The sequence below is a fragment of the Acanthopagrus latus genome, chromosome 6 (genome assembly GCF_904848185.1).
Source record: "Acanthopagrus latus isolate v.2019 chromosome 6, fAcaLat1.1, whole genome shotgun sequence".
Taxonomy (NCBI): domain Eukaryota; kingdom Metazoa; phylum Chordata; class Actinopteri; order Spariformes; family Sparidae; genus Acanthopagrus; species Acanthopagrus latus.
In genome coordinates, this window is record NC_051044.1 from 782,403 (window position 1) to 809,621 (window position 27,219).

Consider the following 27,219-nt stretch of genomic DNA (forward strand, 5'->3'; position numbering starts at 1 on the left):
GTGGAAAGATTCAATCTGATGCAGGCTAATATTTGTCTCCTGGTAGCCAACGTCTGGTCTCATGACTCAACTGACAAACTGACTGTTTTCTCTCAGCACTGCAGTGGAAAGTCTGGACAGAAAGTGTTTCCTCCATTCAGATTCAACACGACAAATGTCAGTTCACAGCCAGGTCTTGTAAAAGTCATTCTAAGGTGCATAACCTGTAAAAGCAATCGTCTGCAGGTGAGCTGGATCTGAGCGAGGTGCACCGTGGACACGTCACCAGCTCAGACAACCGTTCTAACCACTGCGTCACCGTGCTGCTTCTTGTAAAACTGGTTTTCATCTGCAAAATACCTGAAGCGCTGACAGACAGTACAGAAACCTAACAACGGTCTGCGACACAGATTGTATGTACATGAAAGTGTAGGATCCACAACTCGGTCCTCACAACTTTGAACTGTTCCTTTAAATAAGATTCTGTTATTTAGTGACACAAAGACACAATTTCTTCATTCTGCTGCTGACTGCAGAGCAGTTTGTATGGACCGAACAGGACCGGTCTGAACCTGGACCACTTCTGACTGTGGAACCAAAGACTTAAGGAGTTATCCTGTTAAACCCTTTTCTGTAAACACATCCTGTGTCCCTGTGAGCTGGTGGCGTCTGGAGGTGGAGGGAGCATCGTAAAGAATCCTCCTCAGCCTGAAGTGTCTTTCTCCTGGCTGTCAGGTACGTTGTATTAGAGGAAGGTTATGACACCGCTGTCACAGGCTCATCTGAATAAATGATTCATGGTGTTGGGGTGAAGAGCTGCAGAGGCTCATCGTTCATCACTCAACACGGAGACTGATGCAATGCTGCGAGGATCAAATCAGATTCTGAGCGTGGAGGGCGGAGAGAGAATAGATGTGATGGGCGGAGGAGGCAGGAGGAGGGGAAAGTTTCATAACCCAACAAAACACATTTCATTTCAGTCTAAAAACAGATTTCACCTGTCAAGAAGCAAAACACACACTGTTGTCTAAACTGTTGGAAAGTCTTTTACATGATTTAAGATGTCTGAGCGTCACATCAGTAACACAACAGGAGTCAAGAGACTGACAGCAGTGACTCAGTGACTCCAACACAAACGCTCCTGCTGGGAGTTTATCTGAGTTCCTTCAGTCCAGCGTCATGTAGGATTACTGCAGCGTCGGGACGTGAAGAGGGACTTTAAGGATTTGGGCCAAAAAACTTCAACATTTGTTTCAACCATCAGCTCGGGCTGCTTGTGAGTCACTTCTTTATTATTTCCATGAGGGTTAGGTTACACAGGTCCACGTGGACACGGCTCAGTTCAAACCTCAAACACACGAGGACACGTCAGCACATATTTGTGAGCATGTCTGGTATTTTGCTTTTTATACTGAGTTTAATATTATCCAGCCTTCTAAAATAAAAAGTGTCCACATGCTCTAGGCAATCATCATTTTCTGAAGTGTGTAGAAATACAAGCGTCTGTACGCTGATCTGAGGAGATGAACTGGTGTTATTCTGTATTGTTTCATCATAAGCCTGGTATACGTGAGTCTGACTCTCTGAACCGCGGAGACGTCAGACAGACAGAGGAGGTGGAGACGGAGGTTCCTGCGCTGAGAGCCGCGTCGGCCGAGCTTGAAGGAGATTTGTGAGCTCTATTACAAAGAACAACAAACAGATTCATCACCCGGCTGCCGCAGGTTCAGATCCTCCGTCTGTCTGTCGCGTTAATTGTCTTTTCTTTGTCTTTCACACATAAACAGGCCGTCCCTCCTCCCCTCCCGTCTCTCTGCTCTCGCTCTCTAACAAATGTCTCTCATGCATCAGTATGCAGGCTGCAGAATGAAGGCCGGCTGGGTGAATTTAAATGTGGAGTGCACTCGAGCCAGCAGCCGGCTCTGCAGATTTGTGGTTTACTCAGTTTTGTAGCAGCTGATTTGTGTGTGTGTGTGTGCGTGTGTGTGCGTGTGTGTGTTGTGGAGGTGAGGCTCCTGTATGTTTTCAATTTGTTCCTTCAATTTCCACTCTATTTCCTTCCCTGTCTGACTTCACACTTTTACAATCCTCGACCGTCTCTGTCATTTACAGCCCTGCTGGAAGCGAAGGATAGAAGTCGAGGCGGAGACAGTTTATTTGTGGAGCCTGAAATTACATTTAATGTCTCTGAGCTCTTTACAGCCAACAACAGAAGAAGACACATTTCCCCCAATAATCAGAGAGGGAAATCAAATATGATGTTGGAAATGTAAAGATGCACTCTTTATAAATCCAGACTGGCACTGAAGATCGTATATGTGGGGACATTTACAGGTGGAGGTTAAAATAAACAGACTCAGATATGTACAGAATATACTCTGTACAACAATATTCTGTACATTAAAGTAAACCACTAAAGATTTTCAGTCACACGTCAGGAACATGTCATGAAGTAGCTGGTTATTAAATCAAATTACCTCCAAAAGTACTGAAAGTTTACTGAAATATTACTTAATGATTCTGACAGTTCCACCGTCTCTTCATGAATATTTAGAGGTTTCATGATTACCAGAGTTGAAACAGTCAGTTCACATGCAGGTCATCAAACACCTGTTGTACAAATGTTCAGGTGATACGTGTGACACCTACAAACTGAAACTTTTACTCTGGTGCCTGAGCTGTGACTCAAACGTCTGTTAAAGAAGGAAAATATCACGGTGCAAAACGTTTTCCTTCTTCAGTTCGATGAGTCTTATCCAACACAGTAGAAATGTTTTCACTGCCAGCATCAGACTGTGATGTGTGAGCAGCTGCAGCAGGTCGCCGAGTGATGATCACACAAGAACTGAGCAGCAGATCACAGCACTGTGGCTGAAATGTGACCTTTAAAATCTCCAACCTCAGCTTCCTGAGAAGTCCTGCTCAGTTACTGATATACTTACAACCAGCAGCACGGCCACGTTTAGTCACTGACTGCAGAGAGAAGTAATTCCACTTTGATCAGGTGGACTGAAAATGTTGAAGAGCGACTGAAAAGCTTATTGAATGTGAATTTAAGTGAGTCCTTGTGTGATAAAAGCCTGCAGCCGCACACCTGTTGTTTATGTTCCTATTGATTTAAATTGAAATCACACTCCCTGACATCATCTGACCAGAAGTATTTTAATTTCCGGTCCATTTCCTCCAGCCTGTGTTCGCTCAGTAAGCTGTGAGTTAGAGCTGCAGCAGAAAGGAAGAAAACATCAGTATGAGTGAGTGACTGAACGTTACGAGGATGAAGATCCTGTTCAGTCGGTACGTACTGAAATAACACTTCACCACACTTAATGTTAACAATGTGAGCTCGTCTCTGCTGACTGACACAGGAAGCTCAGTTGGCTCTCTGAGGGAACCCCAGGAGAATCTACAATATCGCTCTGCACTGAAACAAGAACAGTGGCTGATTTATTTTCAGAAGCACCTCGGGGCTTTCTCTCCAGCTAAATAAAGTCCATGCAGCGTATTCCCAGATGGATCCCAGACTTAATGTTGTTTGATAAGTGCTCAGCAATGCAGCGCACAGCAAAGACAAGGATATTAGTTTTTATTGACGAGTGACAAGAAGATCTGCAGATAACAACATGAAGGATTAACGTCCTCACAGTGCTCGTCCGCCTCCTCCTGTCAGGTCTCACTCTAATTCACACAAACACACATCTGCTCTCCAACACTTGTGGGGTCCCGACAGACATTATGCATTTCTTGGCTCTGAACATTATCATCACAACAAGTGAAACATCTTAAACTTGACCTCAGCAGCCCTTTGAAGAAGTCAGCGTTTAAATAAAAAGGCATGTAAATAAATTAAGTCATGATAGTTTTCTCATTAGCTGCACACAAACTACTGTGTCTGTCTTCTTCTCTGCAGCTGTTCTCGTATTTTGTATCTTCGTCATCACGTCCTCTGCTCCTCGAGGCCTCCGCGGACTGAGCTCCGTCCACCGTCAGCCACGTTACGTCAGAGACAGCAGGTTGATGTCGTAACATCCGTCCACCTGCAGCGACACCAAACAGACAACATTTATTTTCTTCACTGTCGTATTAAAGGCTGTGAACACTCACACAGACCTTCTCAGTCACTCTGACTGATGAGACCTTTCAGGACCGTGTGGGCGTATGCAGAATAATCTTGATTTGAGTTTCACTGATGCTTTTATGTTCTGACCCTTTTATACTAACACTGTCATGTACAAGCTGTTTTTTAAACGTCAGCCGACCTGCTAAAAATAGATGATTGACTCCTTTCACTCCAGGAGATGAGTTCGCCTTTCTGATCCAGTTTCATTCTGGCGTGTCACATTTGTGCCCAGCGATCCGTCTTCTTTGAACGGCCGCTCTGATCGCTTCGAGTTGAAAATCTCTCAACTCTTCAGAAAGGCTCTGGTGACGTTACTGTGGCTCTTTCTCTTTCTCCTCACCTCACGACGTCATCACCCACATCCTGCTCCTCTGATGTCCAGATGTCAGATAGAGAACACAGAGACAGTGAACCTCAGAGGATCAGAGGGGATCATACAGCAGCAGCTGTCAAGATACTGTTGTCATAGAGACCAGAGGTACGTGCAGCGTTTCCTCTCTCCGTGTAACGACGCTTCATCTCGGGCTTGTTTTTGGACTCCCGTCACCACTGCAGGACGTTCACAGTCTCAGCACCTGACATGATGACCACACAGCTGCCTCTGTGTCGCCTGAAGAGAAGGGTGATCTGTGTGTTTCAGACTCACGTCAAATCTTCCGATGGAGGCTGTAGTCTGGTTGGTCTGCATCACCTCAGTCAGAGCCCACATCTGCTGGATACTGGACGACACAGTCTGAGGGTCTGGGAGGCCCTGGAGACAGACGGGAGGAAGGATGTCAAGCAGAGGGAGAGCCGAAGGGCAAACTACCAGCTAAACATTTCTGTTAGGGAAATCATTTTCTTATCTATCAACCTTCTGTAAATGTATCCAATCAGTATCAGTATATTGTAAAACACGCCAGATCCCAGAGACATGCTGACCTGACCTGACTGGTGGCTACGACCCTGTTTATACAGACAGACAGAACCGACTCAGTACCTCCAGGTCCGGGTGCTGGTCCACCAGCGTCAGGTCGGACAGCCAATCAGAAACCTCCTTCTCTGGGTCCTGGAACAGAAAAACAGAGCAGTTAAATCTGACAGTGTTGGGATTATTTCTTTAACTTGACTGCAGGGTTTCACTTTGGCTCCATCTGGTGGTTGTATGAAGAACAACGACGTAGTACAGACGTGTACATCACTACATCCCAACGATCCAGTACACAGATCAGAACCTGACACAGAGAGAATGAACTGACCGCATGATGATGATTCACCAGGACTGTTTCATTAAAGACAAACAGAAGCGTGTTGATGAACCAGTCGACTCACTTCACTCAGTTACCATCTCTGACCAGTACACTATGACCCATCTGTTCACATGAACAAGAGATCACATGACAGTCTGTATTAGCTTGTTCTGACAAACTGAACTCTCAGCTCCATGAGGCTTTTTTCATCCTCCAGCTCCTTTCAGCAACTCAAATGTTCTGGTTCTGTCTCAGCAGTCCAGTAAAAGCTCACTGTAAACGACCTGCTAGCTGGACCTGTGTCCACGACACACACACTTAGCTTAATTATACCACAAATCAAACAGTCCACTGAATATAATACTGATGCTGTGTACATAACAGCTAGCAGGAGCAGTTAGCTCCACTCTCAGTGCCATTCAGAGCTCATTAAGTTCATTATTCTAACTTTAACATCTCAGTGAGTTTGTGATAAATGTTAGTTTTGCTCTGAAAGTCAAAAGTTATGAATACAGAGAACTAACCGGCTCCATGTGAGGGTATATTTTGACGTCCTCGAGGCTGAAGGTGAGCCAGGCGGAGGACGGCTGTCTCAGGATCAGCCTCACAGACGCCACGTGGTCCGGCTCCACCTGCATCTGGACCGACAACAGGACACAGGAGAGCTGCTGTTAGAGTATTTGATGGGGGAAGGAAATTAATGAGCACAACATGTGGAAATAATACTTCTGAACCTTTGAAATAAACCAGAATGTTCTGTTAAAGATAAATCTTTGAGGAGGAACGAGCTGTTGGCTGTTCTCAGACTGACAGACTTGTACTCGCTCACGTAGCTTGTTTGAAAAACAACTTGTTTTGCTTTTTAAACATTCTGTGACTTTATTTTTTATCCCCGAAGGAGTTAAAGTCCTCACACAGAGAATCACTGCAATTACTGAGCATCCCTTAAGGCTAAATATGAGAAACAATAACCCATTAAGAGCGAATAAACATAATTTATATGATCACAATTAGCCTTTAAACTATTTCAGACTCAGAGCGCCATCTGAAGTAAACAAAAATGAAATCAACATTCACCATCTGGCTCCATTTGCATAGTGTATAAACAGGAAATAAATAGAAGAAATGAAAAATAACTCAGCTTGTATTGTCTCTACATATCCACATTATGATGCTTACTGAGCTTTTCTTGCAGAGCTGGCTGGTTTACCAGCTGACACATTAAATAAACGACACTGAGCTCAGGCAGGCTGTGTTGGTTTTATGTTCTACAGAACTGATGTCAAGTTCAGCTGCAGCCGCCTCCAGTAACAGGCGGAGAAACAGGAAACTCACGAGAGGCCGGAACTGTTCCTGTGATATAACATTCACTGTCCAAATATTAACGATTCAAAGTTAATGTCACTTCAAAGTGATGTTTTGTGTTATCAGGTGTGTCACGGTTTAATTCACTACTAAAATGTGACTATTTAAAAGTCATGATTCCATTTATTCTTCTGTTCTTTAATCACTGGTAGTTTTGTTATTGTAAGAATATCAGATTTGAAAAGATTAAAACATAAATGATGGGTTTTCTTTTTCAGTTCAAGTAATATTCACCAAAACTAAAGATTCCAGAGGTCAACAAAGTCAGAAATGTAGTTTCTCCAGTGTGTCCAGAGTGAACCCTCTTCCCAAATAAATCAATAAAGGATGTTTAGTTAACCCGACACGTCTGCTGCTGATCGTCTTCATGCAGCTGCAGGCTAATGCTAAGCTAGCTTTTTCTGCGAAAGTGTGCTGGAAGGGAATTCTGTTACTCCTGCTTGATGTTGTAATTGATAATTATGTTTAATTTGTTATATAGCATCCAAATCATGACACACGTAATTATAATGCTGGCATTAAACGGTCTTAAAAAGACGTGTCACTTGTCGATTACACTCTCACGGCAGGTAGAAGCAGGTGTTGAGCGTGCCCGACACACACTGGCTGCAGCTCACCTGTGTCCTGTGGATGGAGAAGTAGTCCTGGGAGCCTCTCTCTGTGTGGGGGTTGTCCATCAGAGGCAGGTCTCTCAGAGCTGTGCTCCACTTAGCAGGAGTCTCCTGTCCGGGGCTCCTCCTCAACAAGCGTACAGTCACATATGCTGTGTAGTAGTTCTTAAAGGTGATCTCCTCGATCTGAAACACACAGTGTCCCCGGTGAGACACAGAGCTCCACCACCTTGAGTGAAAATGCTAAATTCCCTTGTTGCTCCTGATATTAGAATATGATTTGATTCCGAATTGATTTAAATTTATTACAAATGATTTACTTGAGCTTTTTAGCATTTGAACCAACTTCAAATTAGATCTCACACTTTGAATAATAAGGAGGTCTCTGGTGACCTGCCGGAGGAAATGGAACTTAAAAATAATATAAATCAGACTCATTAAAGCACACTGCTGCCTGCAGTCCAGGATGGTCCCAACCTGTTGTTTGAGAACCAGAGTCGGCCAGATTACAGTATTAACATTCTAACCTGGAGACGGCAGCGAAGCTCCTGGTGGAGATAATTCCTTCATGCATTAACTTCCTCCAGGCAGGCGCCTTTGAAGCTCACAGCTCTGAGCTAATGAGGAGTCGCTCTGCATTAAAAATGATTTTTAATTAGGACTAAATGCTGAAAAGTAGGTCAACGCCCAGAATACGTGAAGTCTCTCAAGACTGGAATCCAGTTTCATATTCAAACTAATGTTTTGTTTGTGTGTGTGTGTTTTCTGCTTTATGAGACGGCGCCGGCGGGAGGCAGCAGAAACACGGATGGGAAATAATATGGCTGAAGGGAAAATGGTACTTTAAGAATTTATTCTAACTGCATGCTGGGAGCCAAGAAAAACAAACTCTGAGGAGATTACACACATTTCTTCAGCCGTGTGCATTCTCCTTCAAAAGTTAATTTACTTCCAGTAATACAGTTACAGGCTGTCAGGTCAGAGTGCAGTCAGACAAACACTAACTGTTTCCTTTACAAGCTCTGACAGCATCTGAGCTCCTGCTACAGACAAGATTCAACAATTAATCATGGTCCAGTATTATCCTGGTCGATGAAGGAAACCTGTGAGCTCATAATTCTGTAGGAATGCTGTAACTATACATGCACGGTAACGTTTTTTACCTCCATCCTAGAAAATAATGTTACTAGCTGCTAACATTAGGCTGCAGTTCACGAGGCTATTCAGCTGTGAGCTATTAGCTCATAGCTGTTAGCTCCCTGAGCCAAACACACCACAGTCCTCCGCAGCCCACTGCATACTGACAGCTAACAGCTAACAAGCTCTCCTCATGCTGATCGAAACATGGATTTGTTCTTCACAGTGTGAGTCAGTTGTTAGTCTACAACGTCCTTTCCGATTTGGACACTTTTTCACAGGTCTCTTGTTGTAAAATGAACCATTGAGCAATATAAAGAAGAGCTTGTGTCAGTACTTGAGGTTAACTTTGGTCCGTGTGCTTAGATTGACTCAGTAAAAAAGAGTAGAGGATAATAAAGCATGAAAAGCATCTATAATACATGTTAGCTGGCAGGGATTTCTGTCTCTCACATTAACAGGCTTTCCAAACGGGAGCGTGACGTCCACAACACAAACTCCAGAGTGAGCCGGGTCGGTTTTGGTGTCTCCGATCTGCAGGTAGACCGGAGGTTTGATGGTGCAGTTCACAGGTTTGATGTCCTCAGTGTTCCCGCTCATCTTCTGGAACAAATGACAGTTAAATTACACCCCATGATGACACGAGTCAAAATCAGGTCACACTGCAACCGGCCAGCCTCCTGAACACTTCTGATAACATCAAGGTCTTACTGTTGATTTATCTCTGCAGCAAATGAGATTTTTACAATATTTCACAGTTCTCCTTCGCTTCACCTCAAATCTGTTTGGAGCTGCACTTCCTTCAGAACTCAGTACTGAGCCAGTCACTGTGCAGAGTGCAGTCACAAACACTGGGACAGTTTTTTGTTTTTTTTAACATGTTAATGAAAAGATTTAAACTAACTCTGATGTTGATTGAAATGTACCTTGTTTATACTGACTGACACAGATATATAAAGCATTTTTGTTTCGGTTTGGCCTTACAATCAGCTCATCAGACTTCATGTAAATGTAGCTAATGAGACTTTTCATGAATTAAATCAGGAGACGTCTTGTGTCCTGCAGCTAATCTTTGAAACAACGTTATTCACACATTTATAGATTCTGTCTGTATTATTTTAAGAGGGAGAATGAGGAGATGTAACAAGTTAATTTTTACTGTTTTACACACATTATCAAATAGTACTTTCAAGTCAAACATCCTAAAACATTTCTGTTGGCGGGTTTCATTGCTGACAGTCTTATTATGCATCCTGTTATGTTATAGAACTGATGACTTTATTGCACAAGGCAAATTAACGACAAATTAAATCCAACTATATGAAACCAGTCCTGACATCAGACTCTCACAGTTAAACTAGCTGATCTGTGTTGACAACATGTAAACAGGCTGTGAACACTTCTCTCTCTGACGTCCTCCTGTGTGACGTCACGGGCTGTGTGGCTAGCTGCCCCGCTCCTGTTAGCACCACGGACAGCGACGTGTCGGTGCTGAACAGACAGCAGAGCGTCTGCACGTCAACACCAACACTTCATGACGTCAAACATCCATGTCGTGATGCTGCAGATCAGCTGAGCGCGACACAGTGACACTGATACTCTGACATCACCGTTAGCGCACAAGCTAACAGTGCGGAAGCTAGCGATAGCCGGGAAGCTAACAGATGAGTCGGCATTATGTGTGAAATACGGGTCGAAGAAACCCGCAGAGAGAAGCTGCGTCGGTTCAGTACTCACAGTTATCTGTCAGAGAGGAGCCGGAGGGGATGACAGCTGAAGAAAGAAAGAGGAACAGAGAGGATGCGATGCTGGGAGTCGCGGATGTTGACATGCTAAAGACGCTCTGTTACTTCCTGCTTGTAACCATGGCGACAGTGCGCGTCTTAAAGGGCCAGCAGCGCTCTGAGATGTCTGCGCTCCATGATGAGCTGCTGCAGCCTGCAGCCTGAGCTGTGACGTCCTGCAGCCTGCAGCCTGAGCTGTGACGTCCTGCAGCCTGAGCTGTGACGTCCTGCAGCCTGCAGCCTGAGCTGTGACGTCCTGCAGCCTGAGCTGTGACGTCCTGCAGCCTGAGCTGTGACGTCCTGCAGCCTGAGCTGTGACGTCCGTGACGTCCTGCAGCCTGAGCTGTGACGTCCTGCAGCCTGAGCTGTGACGTCCTGCAGCCTGAGCTGTGACGTCCTGCAGCCTGAGCTGTGACGTCCTGCAGCCTGAGCTGTGACGTCCTGCAGCCTGAGCTGTGACGTCCTGCAGCCTGAGCTGTGACGTCCTGCAGCCTGAGCTGTCACTTGCCTACTCTCTGAAGTGTGATCTCTCTTTTCACGGAGGCATTTCTTTATTCAAGGTCATCTCACATAGATATGCTGGGTTTTTATACTGCTTGTTCATGCATCTCCCATAGACTCCTTTCAGACATTTGTAGATGTGTCCAAACTCAGTGGTCATCAGGTCAGTTCAGACTGATAACACTGGTGACAGTGGCCTTTTAATAATTTAGTCACTAACTTGCTTCTGATTTTTGAAATACTCTTTTCCAGAAGCGCTCGACAGGATTTTTTTTAACGACATTGTGTTACGTAGAGAAGCCAATCATCTCCATGTTGTTCACCTCAGCATTTATTAAAAATTCCTCATGTTGCTGTAATAAAGTTTAATTTTACTTCAGTGTTGAAGGTTAATTTATGTCCCAAATGTTTAGTACACTTTCTTATTTTAAGCAGCTGCTGCCGATCCCTCTGATATCCGTGCATCATTCCATCATTCCAAGTAATATGTTGATGAAGGTTCTCAGTGGTCTGGGTCATGGTGTGTTCCGGTGCTGTATCGTAGCCAACTGGACCTGTTTGAGTTTCTTGACTGTGTTTCACTTCTCATCCGAGAGGCGTCTTCACTTCTAACTAACTGGAGGGGAGGATTTTAATCTCTGTGTGGGAGTGTCCTTACAGAGTCATTAGGGGACCTTGTGGGTCAGACCGGCCTTCATGTGGTTTCTAAGATTAGGTGAGCTCAGGTGTGAATGGTTGTTAAACTGTCTGGGGAGAGAGCTCAGTGTACTGTCTGTATCTCAGTGTGCAGCAGAGGGCAGTCTTACTCCATGTGTCAGACCTCCACCTCACAGTCAGTGAGAGGGTGGTGTGTCAGAATTTAAAGGCCTCTCTTACACTCAGCTCATCACCTCATTCACATCTCCACACCCCTCTAAAAACATCCCATCTCCCAAAAAATGATATATACTCATCCCCAGCAGGCACAATATCCTGTCAGGATGAGATTCAGGTGTGCAGCCGTGCTATCACGGTGAGTCAGCTCACCTATGGCTCTATCAGGCAGCAGCAGGCACCCAGGGTTATTTCTCTGTGCTTTTGTAATGATATCCTGTAAAAATGGAAACAAGATTCCCTGAATGTTTCCATTCTGAACAGCACCGACGACCTGACGCTGCACGCTGCAGTCACGTGACGTTAATGTGACCTGAGTGTTAAATAATACTGAAGGTGATCAGTTCACATCCATCACAGCAGAAAACTGAGTGATACTCAGAGAAAGAGGCGGATGGAAGGATGCAAAGACAGAAAAGTTGTTCTACATGCTTCACACTGATCACTACTTATTAAAATGTGTACTTGTCATGTTTAATTTTTTATTTGTAGCCTAATCTTAAGACGTCACGAAGAGAAAGTCTCCTGTTAGATTAACGTACACAGAATGAGAAGTTGCTGAACACGTTGCAGAGTGATCCACATATTCTTGTTCGCTGACTGAGTTCTTGCTGACAGCTGAAGCTGCACACAATCTTTTTGCTGGTTTTGGTGCATTAACCAGTCCTCTTCATTATATCCTGTCTGTCTGACTGAGATTACTGTGAGCTGCCTGGATCCCCACATGGCTGTCGAGGAGCTAGCTGGATTCAGTGACTGATCACCAGCTGCATGTATCATTACAGGCCAAAAAAACCAGGTTGCCAGTGCAACAGAATGTCAGGCAGTGTGCTGATGGAGGTCTGAAGATTTGTGTCACATGTGACTTAAACCACAATGTTTTCATGAAGCGAACCACAGAGCGACTGCAGGATGCAGGTTCACGTGTGTCATGATGTCTCAGGAGGTCTGAGGATGTGTTAGTCAAACAGCACAGACACACATGGTGTTAAATAACCTCCCATCATTAACACCTGATCCTGCACAGCCAGGTGAAAAGGGGAGGAGTCAGTCACCTGCGTGCTGTCCAGTCCTCCTCCCTGTCACACTGAGTTCTGTTTTCATTCAGGGGAGGTTATTAAAAAGGAAGTACGTTTATCAGTTGTTGCAGTGTTTGTGTTTATTGTTGTTTTTCATGATAATTTAATTCTCTGTGAATTTGACTGACAACAAGTTTACCTTTGTAATTAAGAGCGCTGCCTACATGCAGCTGATTGCCTCCTCCTCTTTCCTCCAGCCTGCACTGGATCAGGTCTAATCAGGGAGGTGATTCAAGGACGTGACGCTCTGAATTGTTTGACTCTGATGAGGACGCAGATGGCGTCGAAATGTGAGTCCTCTAATAAAATGTGCTGCCTGAATCTTTTCGCTCCAGTATCTCAGACACTTCTGAGTTTACTCCTGATGAAATGAGACGTCGTGCTTTAAGAGCAGCAGACAGGCTGTTAATTCAACATGAAGCTGTTGAAGCTGGTAAACTTCCTCCTACATTTGACATAAAATATCATCCAAATGCTTGTTCTGTTTTCTAACTGAGGCACTGACTCAGCTGATGTGATGTTAAGGGGAGTTTGTTTCACAGTGTTTGAGCTGAAACAATAAAATCATGAATCCGCCTCGTGTGTAACCTCGACTGTGGACCTTTTGATTCTCTGATCGAAGAGGTCTCAGAGCAGAATGATACGGGAGATGTGTTCACTGTTAACAGCATGTTTATGTACTCATGATGGCTGCGTGAGTCTTCTGAGGACACTTTGTGCAACATGCCATTTGCACATGAACAGTCGGTGCAGTGCAGGTCCAGTTGGGGCTGTGACAGCGTCAGGGGTCCAGACGCAGCAGCGACAGCGACGATGTTCTGTGTTCTTTTGTGCGCCATCTTGTGGTGTCCTCCAGTAACACATGTAGTCCAAGTACGTGAACAACTCTGTTCACCATGTAGCCTCTGTATCTCCAGCCTGATGCTGCAGGTCAATGTTATCTAAACTGGAGTCAGAAACAGAGACTGACATCAGAGATGACATCAGAGATGACATCACAGCAGTACGGTGCTCACTGAGTGAACAGGTACGACTTCATCACTTCTCACGTTCTGTCGTGTTTCGGTTGTGAAACGTTCTGTAACAACAACTTTGTAGTTTTATTTCCATGGAGTTGGTTTGTGTTTGACAGAAGCGTTGCAGTATGTTCCCACGACTCCATCTCGTCTGTTAAATCAGCTGCTTGTGGAGTTCATTCAAACATCCATTCGTCCTGTTTTCATGAGCAAATGCACCCGGACGCATGTAGATGGAAGTCAGGAAGACTGATTCTGAAATATTGATTCCCATCTTTGAGATGACAGTGGAGTCACAGCAGAGACTTGAACATATCTCCATCTGTTCAGCACATAATGGGCCTGAATGTTATTATGTTGTGCGTCGTGTTGCACACAGAGCTGCTGTGTTGCTCTGCACCTGTCACTCATTGTTTGTCCTCCTTCATCCCTGTGTTTCCATCAGTGCAGCTCTCCCCCCTCCTCTGTCTCTGCCTCCATCCCCTCTCCAGATAAAGCACAATGGCATACATTCATCCATTCTGTTTATTGTGTTTGAAGCAGGGAGAGTAGGGCTCTCCAAAGCCCCAGATCAGTCAGTGTAGGAAGCTGGCAGTGTGGCTCCCTCTGCAGAAACAATCCCCTCTCTCCCAGATGGTCTGCACAGGCGAGCGTGTAGCTGCAGGGGCTTAGGGGGGAGGAGGGAGGAGAGGAGGCAGGAGAGGAGGCAGGAGAGGAGGGAGGGAGGGAGAAAGACTCCTTCCCGTCCAAGTAGCAATGTCCAGTGGGTTTTTATCTCTGAGACCCATACCCCTGGCGTCCTCTCTGTCAGTCTGGCTGTCTGTCTCACTCTGTTCTTCGCTGTCTTCTTCTTCCTCCTTTCTTTCTATTTTTCTTTCCGTCTTCCTTTTCTGTATTTGTTTTTTCTGTCAGTCCGTGTGTCTGCCTGCCAGTCGTCAGTGCCATCTATCTGGTTTCTCCACGATAAGAACTTGTCTTTAAAGCCAGACAAACCAGGACCAGGATATTCTGAAGCAGCCTCCCCTGATGGGTGATGGGGGGGAGGGAGAATTCATTGGGCCCGCTGGGTGATACGTTCCTTACGTCAGAACTCCGCTGAGGTGTCGCTCTTATGTAAGAAACATGCAACCGATGAAGCCCCGCTGCTTCACCCCTCCACATCACGGGATAACCTTGAGCATTAACATCATTTTAGATTTCAAACAAGTAACCCCTGGATTACTCAGCAGCGAGGCATCATCAGGGTCTGTTACGTGTTTGTTTCAGAGTTCACTGGTTTTATTTTTTAAAGCAGTTTAAGTGATAAAAAAGTGAAAGAACCAAAATATGAAGGTGATGAAATCCAATGCAAATACACACGAGGAAGAGGAAGAACAACTATCTTCCAATCTGAACCGGTGAGATGAAAATAAGCAGAGTGAAGTGAAGAAGAAGCTCGGAGAGAGATTTAACTTCACGGGGCGTCAAAAGGACAAATACAAAAAACCACCACATCAACAGTTACTGTCTGAGATCCAGGTTTCCTGATGTTGCTCCGGGGAAATTCACCAGCCGATGAGTTTGACTTTAATTACAACATAAACTGGTATTTAGCTGAGTAATAACTTCAGTGAGTGGAGGATGATGAATGAACCCTGCTCTCCATCAACACTCAGGAAAACAACTCAGTGAAGAGAGCCGATAGAAACACGTCTGACAGGATTCATCATGCAGATTTTAATAAATGCTTCATTTAAACGCTGATGTTTGTGTTTCTCTTTAACATAACGACGTTTAATCAGCTCAGAACTTCATGACTGTTTGTTCATCGAGAAACAATTTGTTCATAAAGAAATCTGCAACTTGTGGCAAAGAAAGAGTCCCTCCTCCTCCTGAGGATATAAAGTCCTCCTCTCCTCCTCCTGAGGATATAAAGTCCTCCTCTCCTCCTCCTGAGGATATAAAGTCCTCCTCTCCTCCTCCTGAGTATATAAAGTCCTCCTCTCCTCCTCCTGATGATATAAAGTCCTCCTCTCCTCCTCCTGAGGATATAAAGTCCTCCTCTCCTCCTCCTGAGGATATAAAGTCCTCCTCTCCTCCTCCTGAGGATATAAAGTCCTCCTCTCCTCCTCCTGAGGATATAAAGTCCTCCTCTCCTCCTCCTGATGATATAAAGTCCTCCTCTCCTCCTCCTGAGGATATAAAGTCCTCCTCTCCTCCTCCTGAGGATATAAAGTCCTCCTCTCCTCCTCCTGATGATGATATAAAGTCCTCCTCTCCTCCTCCTGATGATATAAAGTCCTCCTCTCCTCCTCCTGATGATGATATAAAGTCCTCCTCTCCTCCTCCTGAGGATATAAAGTCCTCCTCTCCTCCTCCTGATGATATAAAGTCCTCCTCTCCTCCTCCTGAGGATATAAAGTCCTCCTCTCCTCCTCCTGATGATATAAAGTCCTCCTCTCCTCCTCCTGATGATATAAAGTCCTCCTCTCCTCCTCCTGATGATGATATAAAGTCCTCCTCTCCTCCTCCTGATGATGATATAAAGTCCTCCTCTCCTCCTCCTGAGGATATAAAGCCCTCCTCTCCTCCTCCTGAGGATATAAAGCCCTCCTCTCCTCCTCCTGATGATATAAAGTCCTCCTCTCCTCCTCCTGATGATATAAAGTCCTCCTCTCCTCCTGCAGCAGCTGGAGACTTGATATTCACGCCCTCGCCGTGCGGTCGAGCTCTTGCAGTCACTTCAGACATCGACACTTTGATCTTCAGGGTGTTAATAACGTCTTCTCAAATTTAATTTTGGTCTTTGGGCTTCTGGAGACTTTTTACACCAGACAAGCTGTTTGTTATTTATTAATTTTCAACATTCTTATCAAGTCTCCAGCCAGAATCAGATCTGTCTCTGGGCTAATCATGTGGTTTTTGTGCTACAACCCAGACAAAGCATTAGCACAAGGGTTTTTTTTTTTTTGCTAACATTTATTATGTTGATTGTGTCAGGATGACTTTGCGACACACACACACACACACACACACACACACACACACACACACACACACATAAACAAGTCAGGAGCAGCAGAGTAAAGATAAAACGAACTGAAGAAGATCAGATTAGATAAAGTTTATCTTGTTCTCCTGCAGCAAAAATATAGTTTTGTGACTCCTGCGACATATAAATGATAAAATAAAAAAAACCTAACACACACTCAGACATTATGTTGTGCAGTACAGACGATGTTAACGCAGCGTGCTGACCTCCTCACACAGACACAAAGCTGATGACGGCCCAGTGGGCCTGTCTGTGCCGAGTCGTCCTGCCGGTCCATCTCTCAGCTGCTGTTTCAGGATCTGTGCAACATGTTTGGAAAACCTGAGCTGTTATCAACCTTCCAAAGTCCAGTTAGAGTGGACGATGCTCGGCAGCGTCCTGTACTGTCACAACATGTTCAAGATGTTCTTCAGTGATGATTTTCTAATTTGTCGGAGGTAAATGTGTGACAAGAAAAGAAAAAAAAGTAACAGTGACAGTTTCTCTATCAGGAGAGAATATAATTACAGTTTCAAGTTGAGGCTTTTGGGTGATTACACCCTGACATGAGATTCTTCATGGAGTGGTAATCCCATTAAGGCAGCGTGCAGTCTGATATGATTCTCTCTCAGATGATGAGATTCTGGCACTCGTTCTGTTTGATAGAGAGGCTTGAACTGTTAAGTGTAAATGGGAAGACGGGGAGAAACAAACAAACAGAAACTTGTTGCCGGCGTGTTATTTCATGACCGTGACAGTCAGAATGATTCCTGTGAAACAAGAGTGTCACAGCGCAGCGAGCGAGTCAGAGATCCTGATCAGAAACAGACGGTGAGGACGAGCACGACCTGAGACACGAGACTCAAGGAACAAAGAGATGTGAAGGAGCTGTTTGGTTGTAAAGATCAGGGAGCTCTGGCCTGCAGACTGAAAACTGCTGTGATTGTCTTAACCTCAGCGAGTCAACCTCGTCAGAGCGTCACCTCGGCCATCGATCTGTGGCTGCAGAGCGTCGCCTGTGGATGCAGTGGGCTCATTACAGGAGGACGTCAGGACGCTGTCTTTAACTTGTTCTGTCATCTCTACAACAAGGCACTCGGTAAAGGTGTCTGTACCTCACTGCAGTGTTCCCCTGTTTCTCTGTGGAGGAGAAAAGGCCACACAGTGAAGCCTTTACATGACAGGTAGCTTCACTTGTTATTACAGTAAGTGCTGTTAAATCCAGCTGCTGTTAGCCGTTAGCTAGCTCAGTGTTCTCGTTTACTTCAGTCATGTTAGTGTCTTTATAATTAGCTACGTTTATAACCTGTAATCCTCCTTCATGTCAGGCTTCATGCACCACACCTCTGTCTCCGCCTACACTGATGAACCGGAGACTGAACTGCTGTCTGCTGTAAAAATACAAGAGGATCTTACAAAAGTCTGTTTTCAGTCCAGCAACACGTCAATGTTCTTTGTCTCTCGCTTCACTTCAGTCCAATAAATATTTGCACATTTTCTTTTTTACATGCAATTTACCTAAACATGTGGAGCAGCTGACTAAAGTGTGGAGAAGACTTCAGAGTGAGAACAGAGATCTGCAGATTGAGCAGACTCGGCTTCATCACCTCCTCCTCACTGTAATTTTCTTCCCCATCAACATTTCTTAACACCTTGATGATTTGCAAGCGCCTCTCTGCAGCAATGCGGAGCTCAGACTTTTATGATTTAAGACTTTATTGATTGTCATGAAATGAAAAGCACTCCAAGAAAAAAAAGCTACCAAACTGAGCTTCTCTGGCATTCAGTCACAGGCAGGATTATTTCTAGGCAGTGATTTATCGGTGAGGAGACGCGTTCCTAATTTATTACTTTCATTAAAAAGAGAGAAATTAAAAAGTTCATTTGTTTGAATTTCTTTCTTAGAAAAACATAATTTGTATTCCTCACAAATGAAATGATGGGATTGTAAAAAACACTTTGTGAGAAGTGCTGGTTTGGATTCTGACAACAGAGCTTCTGAACTGATTACTTTATGATTTTTATTTAATAATTCCTTTGCAGAAAGTGTCTAAACATGGTGCGTTCAGGTGCAGCATTAAGTGTAGGTCACGAGTGTTTTCAGTGCTCAACACACAGTCACAAGTCTAACCTGCATAAAACAGAAGAAAAAATGTTTCCTGTGTGTCAAACACCTGATGCTGTGACGTTTGATCTGATTGGATGTCGGGAGCTGAATGTACCGAGGAAACTTGAACTTGTGCCAGGATGGAGAAAGTTCACCTCTTATTTCATACATTATAAAGAAGAACAGCTCCCCCTCCGTGACCTCACTTCACCCACAGATTGAATACACAGATTGCATTTGTACTGTGACACATGCTGAATAAGATCTCTCAGCAGGGTTCTTATAGTTCTCCCCTCCGGCAAATGTATTAATCCACTGTATTTGTTTTTTTTTCAGTGATGTCTGGGTCTATTTTTGACTGCTGCTTTCTCTTAATCATACAGTGAAGAATGCACAAAGCCTTTGGAGAGAGAACAGAGTACGAGGAGGAGAGAAACAGTGAAGGATGGAGGTGGAAAAAAGAGATGACATGGAGAGAGATGTGGAGAGAGAGAGATTGGTGGCGTCGTCAAAGCAGAAGAGAAATGATGTCGGGAACTCTGTCTGATTTTTCGCCTGGAGAAGCACACGAGCCCACCACTGCAAACACCTGCAGATTTTTATTTTCCATGCATTTGTTATCAGGCCTGTGTTTTATACGCGGGGTCTTATAATGGTGCGGTAAATCACAGCTGACAAGTCGGGAACAGTCGCAGGCCCACCACTTCTTAAAGGGAAAGACAGATGACGGTGGGAAAGAGGGTTGAGTTATTAAAAGCTGAGATGTCAGCGTTGAGTAAGAGATGGAGAAATACTGCTCCTGTAAGTGGCTGAAAATGACTGCGTGCTGTTAATGTGGCGCACTTTATTTTAATTTCCTTCGTTATTGAGCTGAATGCAGGCGGATGTACGACGTGTGTGTCAGAGCTGCGTTCCCTCCAGCGTCTCTCACTGGAGGAAGTCAGCACAGTTTATTTCACCTGTCGCTCTGAAGACTTCGCTCCGCGGTGCACTTTGTGTTCTGCAGCTCTTTTATTATTTTAGTAGTTTTTGTGCCCACAAAGTTACGACTCAGTCCGACTTACCGGGTGCAGACTGTTGGTTTAAAGCCCGTCAGTGTGTTCATGGGCGACTATTTCAGGCAACGTTCTCCATCATCCTTCTTTCTGCGTGAACAACTTGTTCTCACTCCCAACACGACCAACACAGCAGCCGGGTCAGCCGGCGCCACAACGTTTGTTCCCCGTCTAGCATCACTTCTCGATGTGTCCTCTCACACAGCGGAATCAAGAGTGAGAAAATTACAAGTTAGAGGGATGGAAGGATCAGAAGCTGGATATGAACTCTGGAGATCAGGACTGCATCATGTTCATGATCGAGAGTCACGGCTGAACAGTTTGTAAGTTATGATATGTAAGTAAGTTGATATGAAAATGACCAAACTCGTGTTACGTGACATGAGATCCGTGAATCCTGGGCTGCTGTATTTGATGAGCTGCGAGTGAGAAGGTGTGCGGTGATGTTATGAAACTGAACCAGCGAGCAGCTGTTTCCTTTTCTCGTCTCTCTTTGTGCAAACCAGCGACTCTCCTCAGGCTGAAGCTCCGTCACTGCGTCGTGGATTTATTGCTGCTCAAAACGATCGAGTTTGGTTTAAATAAATTCAAACAGGCCGGAGCAGTTCTGCAGCTTTAATGAAGGCTGAAGCAGCAGCAGGCTGTGGAGCTCTTAACTGGATGCAGTTGTGAAACTGATGAAACAGAACAAGACAACAATTCAGTTACGGGAACTATAAATCAGAACAAGATGAGATTCATAAACCAGATTTAGACTGAATTAATTATCACAGTGACAACGAAATCCAACATTACCTAAAGAACGAGTGGGTGCAAACAGAAGCAAATACAGCGACGTTCAGAGCGAGATGAGCGCTTCGCCTGGAGCTTTATGAATCTACAGCTTCAGTGAAGAACAGAAGAAATCAGTTTCAGCTGGCGTCTGAGTTCAGTCAGAGGCTGAACGAGCCAGCAGACAAAGGAAACAGTCTGTTTGTAGCTCATATATGTAGATCTGACCGTCACTTCACTGGTCTGACAATCATTGATCGTACTGAGACAGGAAACTGGGACTGTGTCCATCCTGAGGCAACATATCCCCAACACGTCTCATGATATCTGGAATACACCTCTCAGTCGTCCTCCCTCGTGTCTCCGTCCATCACCTCCGCTGTTCCCTCTGCTTTCCTTCCTCCAGTTTCCCTCCTGTCTGAAACGGCAAATGAATTCAGCTCTACTGAGTGTGTAAATGTAAATGTGGACACATCCAAAGGTCACCGATTACATCAGTGTCTGGAGGGATCTGGGCCCCTGTCTGTCCTGTGTGTGTGTGTGTGTGTGTGTGTGTGTGTGTAGATTTGTTCAATGTAATGCTAAATTTCCATCTTTGGCTCATTTGAATATGTTTTTAATTATCTGCCGTCAACAGGCTATCAACAGAGAGAGACAGAGAGACTAATTCCAGTCTGATACGCGACATGCAGACATGTTTGACTACGTTGATGTTTGACTGTCTGGTCAAATTCAAATTAATTCCAGAGGACTCAGTTTGGTAAATCGTCTCTGTGAAACCTTCAGGCTCAAATCTAACTGTGCAGTCAGAAAACTTTCAGACTGGAGCTGTCAGAGCGTCTCAGCGATGTTCAGTAGTTAACACGCTCCAGCAGCCTCTGGTTGTCGGGCCGACACCGACCCTTCATGCTGTCCTTCTGCACCTCGGCCCATTACAGAACTGTATTTCCTGACCTTTCCTAATCTTCTGCACGATGACTCTTAACCCTCCCATCACCCTGATTCACAAATCTGAACCGTGAGTCGAGTCGGGTCAGAAACTCCAAAAAAACAAAACAAAACCTTTAAGAAATTCGACTGAAGACGACGAGGCCGGTTGTGAGTGGAGAGTTGTTTCTTTTCTCAGTTCACATATAAAATCAGGCCTTTAAAATAAGTTAACCTCGACTATTTAATATAATAAGTTACAGATGAATCTGCAGACGTCTGAAGACAGCAGCACAAACCTGGAGGAACATTTCTGATGTCAGGCAGCAGAATCAGGACCGCAGTGATCAATAATCAGACTTCTTCTTCATACCGTCTGTCTCCGTAACGTCCAGGCGACAACATGGCGGAGTCGTTTCTGTTTGAGTCACTGTCGTCATGCTTCGCTGTGATTGGCTCAGCTGGTTCAGAGTGATGACACCAAGTGATGTTATTGGCTGAGTGGGTCACGTTCATCAGACCTCAGAGGTCGACAGGTGAAGCAGCTGATTACAGTCGATATCATAGTTTCTGGATCGAGGGCGCCCTCTAGTGTCTGCAGTAACCAGTCTGTTGGACACTGAAGGATGAATCACACGCTTAAAGAGCAAAAGTTAGTTTTCAGTAGTAAAGCAGAAGGTGGTGCTGAAGTCCTGATGTGGTCGAACCTGTTGATACCTGTAAGATTCACTGCTGTATTTCTCTTGACCGAACAGATCGACAGATGGTCAAATTATCAGGTCAAACCTTTTAGTTTGGAAACTGTCTTCTATTAGATTATTATCATATCAGAAACAAACTGAACTGTTTAATTCGTTGTGTTCCAAATTTCATTCAACCTGAGAAAAGTCTAGCAGCTGGAAATTCAGGAGAGGAAAAGAAAGTAGGACGTTTGAGGAGACGACAGCCTTCAGGTGAGCTCGTCATTGTCCCGGCATCCGTCCGTCTGTCTTCTGTCCCGCTCTCTGTTTCAGTCCTCTGGGTCTTCGTTCACTTCCAGCCCTTCGCTCGTCTTCCTCCCTCAGACGTTACTGTCTTGTCTCCGTCCCTGTCCTCCTCTCTCTCATGTTGTCAGATTTTGTTCAGTGTCTCCTCCTCAGCAGTCTGTCTGTGTTTCTCTGTGAGTGACATGTTGGTGTGAGAGATGTTTCCAGCGAGACGGTGAGCCTGTCGTCTTCTGAGAGAGAGACGGGGCAGGAAAGTATGAACGTCTGAATGTGAATGAAGGTGAAGATAAACAGAAGATCACATTAAGTCTTTCCTCTCTGTGACTGCAGTGGTTACAGTCAATAAACAGGACGCTGTATAAAAAGTCTCTTTCTGGACCTTTTACCGCCCTGCTTTTACTTGGCATGTTGGAAGTAATTTAACGTTATACTGGATCAATAAAACTGTATAACGCAGCGGTAAACACATCCCCGGGTCCATAAAAGTCAGCGCTGTCTTTGCAGTGGTGTGTGTGTGTGTGTGTGTGTGTGTGTGTGTGTGTGTGTGTGTGTTCGGACATACACACTCTCTCAGTGTGTAATGCAGCAGGATGGTGGACGGCGCTCTGATCGTAACACGGATCATGATTACAGACGATCAGTGAGTCTGACTGCTGCTCATTATGTCAGAACAGGATTAGATATCTGGTGAACAGTGTGAACACCTCGCAGTCTGCACGTCTTTCATATTTTATCTCACTTCAACATTTGTTACCAGCACAATTCAAGTTTATTCACAAAATGGTTGAAACTGACAGGAAAGTTTTACCAGTTCATGAAGTTTTCCGTCTGAACCAGAAGCTAGAAAACGTGGAAACAACGCATGTTTATGCCTCTTAAAGCTGCAATAAATATCAGTTATCAGCCGACACACTCGTGATGCCTCTTATCCTCCTTTGAAACACATGATGTTCCAGGTTTCTTGTGAATTTCAGCCAGTTTGTCGTGTCAGAGCATCAGAGCAACATCGTCATCACGTCAGAGGATGTTTTTCATTTTATCTCTCAGAGCGTTCAAGCAACATGCTGAGAGCTGCTTACAATATTTGGGTGAGAAGAAAGAATAAATGAAACAAAACGTGACTTCGGTACGAGTTTCTGTGCATCGATCTGAACCTTCAGCATGTTTTTGTCACGTGACGTCACCTCAGCAGATTGGTGTGTTCCAAGTCGTTGTTGTTCCAACTTGGACAAACTGTCACAGAAACGCTGCAGAAACAAGAAACCGACTCACCTTATTACATTTATGAAAGTCACCTGTGTGTGTGTGAGACTGTGTGTGTGTGTGTGTGTGTGTGTGTGTGTGTGTGTGAGTGTGTGTGTTAGACATACACTGTGGTCAGGGGAAGCAATCCAGTCGGGCTGTCTGTTTGGATTTTTCACCTTCTGCAGCACGCACACACACACAGAGTCTCACACACACACACACACACACACACACGCACACAGTCTCACACACACACACACACACACACACACACACACACAGTCTCACACACACACACGCGCCACCTCCTCTCCAGCACTCACACATATTCTCAGGCCGGTTTTCCTCGATAAAGTCTCGCCGGCTGCTAAAGGTTGCTGCCGATTACTGTCCTCATTTTCACTGCAGCATATAAACTGATTTCGCTGCCGTGGTGATGGAACATTTGGTGTTATTAACTTTTTTAACCTCTTTAAAATGAGGTAATGTAAACTTTTTCACTGCCGTCAGACCTGGAGGGAGAAGCTGCCGGGGGTGAGGAGGATTCAGCACCGACTGCCGGATCTGACCGGCCCAGTCCCTGTGGACACCCAGCAGTCCTTTGAATTACATCCATACTGGGTTATATGACACTTCCATACCTCCAGAGCAAGTGCAGGAAGTAGTGTGGCCGCTCTCCTTTCTGTTCTCCTCACCTCCTTCCTGGCCTGACACGAGTCAGCCTCCAGTAAACAGGACGTGTCACAGCTGCAGCTTCGTCCAGTCTGCTGCTGCGGTCGATGATCTGTCAGATCAGCAGCTCAGTGTTCATGACTACTTATATATCCACTTATGAGCCAGCTGACAGCCGGGCCGTCGCCTCATCAGACCTCCATGGAATGATGATCGTACCATAAAGAACCTGCTTCATACAAAAATGTACAAATAAGAAGAGTTATGCTTTCAGTGTTCGGTGTCAGGGAGGCGAGCAGGGTTAAGGTGTGTAACTATCATCTACTGTGACGAGGCAAGAACTGAAAGAGACAGAAATCATTTCTAAACATCACGATTATCATCGATACCGATGTAACGTGACACCCTTAGTTCAATCTGATTTGGATATGGCTGTGGTCATGTTGTGACCACCTGTGCAGCCTCGTTCACCACGTGGAATTAGTGTTATCAGCTGTGAGCCTCACGCAGCAGAAAGTCTCACAGCGTATCTGATCTCAGATAACTAAACAGTAAAACATCTGTACAGCGTCCTGCTCCCACTGTGGTCTGTATGTTGCAGCTGTGTGTCGCCTCCTTCGTGTCTCAGGTGCTGAGAAGTCTTCTGCAGAGGACTCACCTGTCCCTCCTCCCCCCTCTGCACTCCTCTCTCCTCAAGGAGCATTTTAGGAATTGAGAGATCCTTCAGCGTGACACTGAGATCGATTTCTGGGTCACAGGCAGGAGGACGGACAGACTCCACTGTGACTGGCCTTTCTAAGTTAAAGTTGAGGATAAAAACATCCTAAATGGATGAAGGAGGACTGTTTGTTATAAATAATGAGCATGTATTTATTACGACACACAGCGTGACAGTATAACTGACACACGAGGACGACAGTTCATCACAGACGTCTGGGCGGTGATTGTTTCCACCATGTTGTAGAGAGACAGTCTGTTTATCTCTGCGGCTCTCTGTCACACATCTTCACAATAATTAGACAACTAATGAGATGGTGTGAGTGTCACACACACACACGCACACACACACACACACACACACACACACACACACACACACTCCCGGCAGAGACGTAGATGTATCTGCTCTGGATGTGCTGGTGTCACGTCCAGAGTCAGACGATGGCGGTCTGAGTCACGCTGAGTGAGAATGATTTGCAGCTTAATGACAGACATTTTCACTGAGCTAACAGGAAGTTACACAGGAAGTGATGTGTGGTGGGTGTGTCTGTGTGACCTCAGCTGTCCGTCATCTCCTCAACCTCAGCCACAAACTGTTCACTGCCTGCAAACATCCTGCAGATACGTACATGTCTTTACCTACTGCAGCTGGATGTTTGATTCATACATTCTCCTGGGTTTAATTAACAGCTGACCTTGATGATGTTTCACCGCAGTTAAAGCTAATTAATTGACGTCTGACTAAATACTGAAGCTCCCATTATTCATATGAAACGGATTGTATTTAACTCCATAGTCATACTTATTTGAAAGTTTGGGATCATTGTGTGTTCAGAAACTTTCTTTTTAGTAACTCTGTGTACACAGTGCTGTTGTCAGTGCTGGAGTTCATGTGTAGAGACCCTGGTGATGCTACCAGCAGACTGCAGGTCAGTGTCAGACTGCAGGTCAGTGTCAGACTGCAGGTCAGTGTCAGACTGCAGGTCAGTGTCAGACTGCAGGTCAGTGTCAGACTGCAGGTCAGTATCAGACTGCAGGTCAGTGTCAGACTGCAGGTCAGTGTCAGACTGCAGGTCAGTGTCAGACTGCAGGTCAGTATCAGACTGCAGGTCAGTGTCAGACTGCAGGTCAGTGTCAGACTGCAGGTCAGTGTCAGACTGCAGGTCAGTGTCAGACTGCAGGTCAGTATCAGACTGCAGGTCAGTGTCAGACTGCAGGTCAGTATCAGACTGCAGGTCAGTATCAGACTGCAGGTCAGTATCAGACTGCAGGTCAGTGTCAGACTGCAGGTCAGTATCAGACTGCAGGTCAGTATCAGACTGCAGGTCAGTATCAGACTGCAGGTCAGTATCAGACTGCAGGTCAGTATCAGACTGCAGGTCAGTATCAGACTGCAGGTCAGTGTCAGACTGCAGGTCAGTATCAGACTGCAGGTCAGTATCAGACTGCAGGTCAGTATCAGACTGCAGGTCAGTATTAGCATCGTTACTCTGCGAGACTGTCGTCATCTCTCCATGCTTTTTACAAGCCGAGTTCATTGATGTTCAGATGTTCTGGTCGCTGCTGTTTCTGCATTGATTTCCAAACTGTCTGACTGTGTTACAGGAGTGTGATGATAAATGGAGAACTCAGCGACCCTTTCACAATAAAGGTTAAAGATTTGTATATCAGAGTTTATACAAGGATTGCTGTTGAACTTTAACTAAGCTTTCAGGTGTGTTCACGTGTGTGTGTGCTGCAGACGCTCCCTGCAGGCTGCTGCTGAGAGACAGATGCTGCTGAGTCGGCAGTCCACTCTCGAAGCTGTTGTGTCGATCGAGTGATGCATATCAGCTGGTACATCCTGTTCATACAATAAAAGAAGAGGAATAGTTGCTGCAGGAAACACGACGGTGGAGTTTTGGATTCCCTGACATTCCCTCTGATTGTTAATACGTGTGAACTGCTGACGGAGACATTTGAAGCCGGCGGGGTTAAGCCCCCCTTTGGCTTCGTCTTGTTAAGATTGGAGGTGAAGTTGTAAATTATTGAGTGA

At 45.1% G+C, this 27,219-nt stretch overlaps 1 protein-coding gene across 5 annotated transcripts; it reads right to left on the reverse strand.

The window, feature by feature from the left end:
- Nucleotides 1–3,545: 3,545 nt before the first annotated feature.
- nicn1 (nicolin 1) lies at nucleotides 3,546–10,333 on the reverse strand. 5 transcript variants are annotated; one of them, XR_005075301.1, is made up of 9 exons: nucleotides 10,176–10,333; nucleotides 8,892–9,041; nucleotides 7,308–7,487; nucleotides 5,850–5,963; nucleotides 5,076–5,144; nucleotides 4,743–4,847; nucleotides 4,583–4,671; nucleotides 4,236–4,467; nucleotides 3,546–4,013 (listed from the first exon to the last, which is right to left on the reverse strand). XR_005075301.1 is itself a non-coding variant. In XM_037099632.1 (7 exons), the coding sequence occupies exons 2-7, from the start codon at nucleotides 9,036–9,038 to the stop codon at nucleotides 3,972–3,974; spliced, it is 657 nt and encodes a 218-aa protein (XP_036955527.1). In that variant the 5' UTR covers nucleotides 9,039–9,041; nucleotides 10,176–10,333; the 3' UTR covers nucleotides 3,546–3,971. The 5 variants fall into 5 exon arrangements, 2 of the variants coding, with proteins under 2 accessions (XP_036955527.1, XP_036955528.1); XR_005075300.1 differs by having other exon boundaries at nucleotides 4,570–4,671; XR_005075299.1 differs by lacking the exon at nucleotides 4,583–4,671.
- Nucleotides 10,334–27,219: the final 16,886 nt, after the last annotated feature.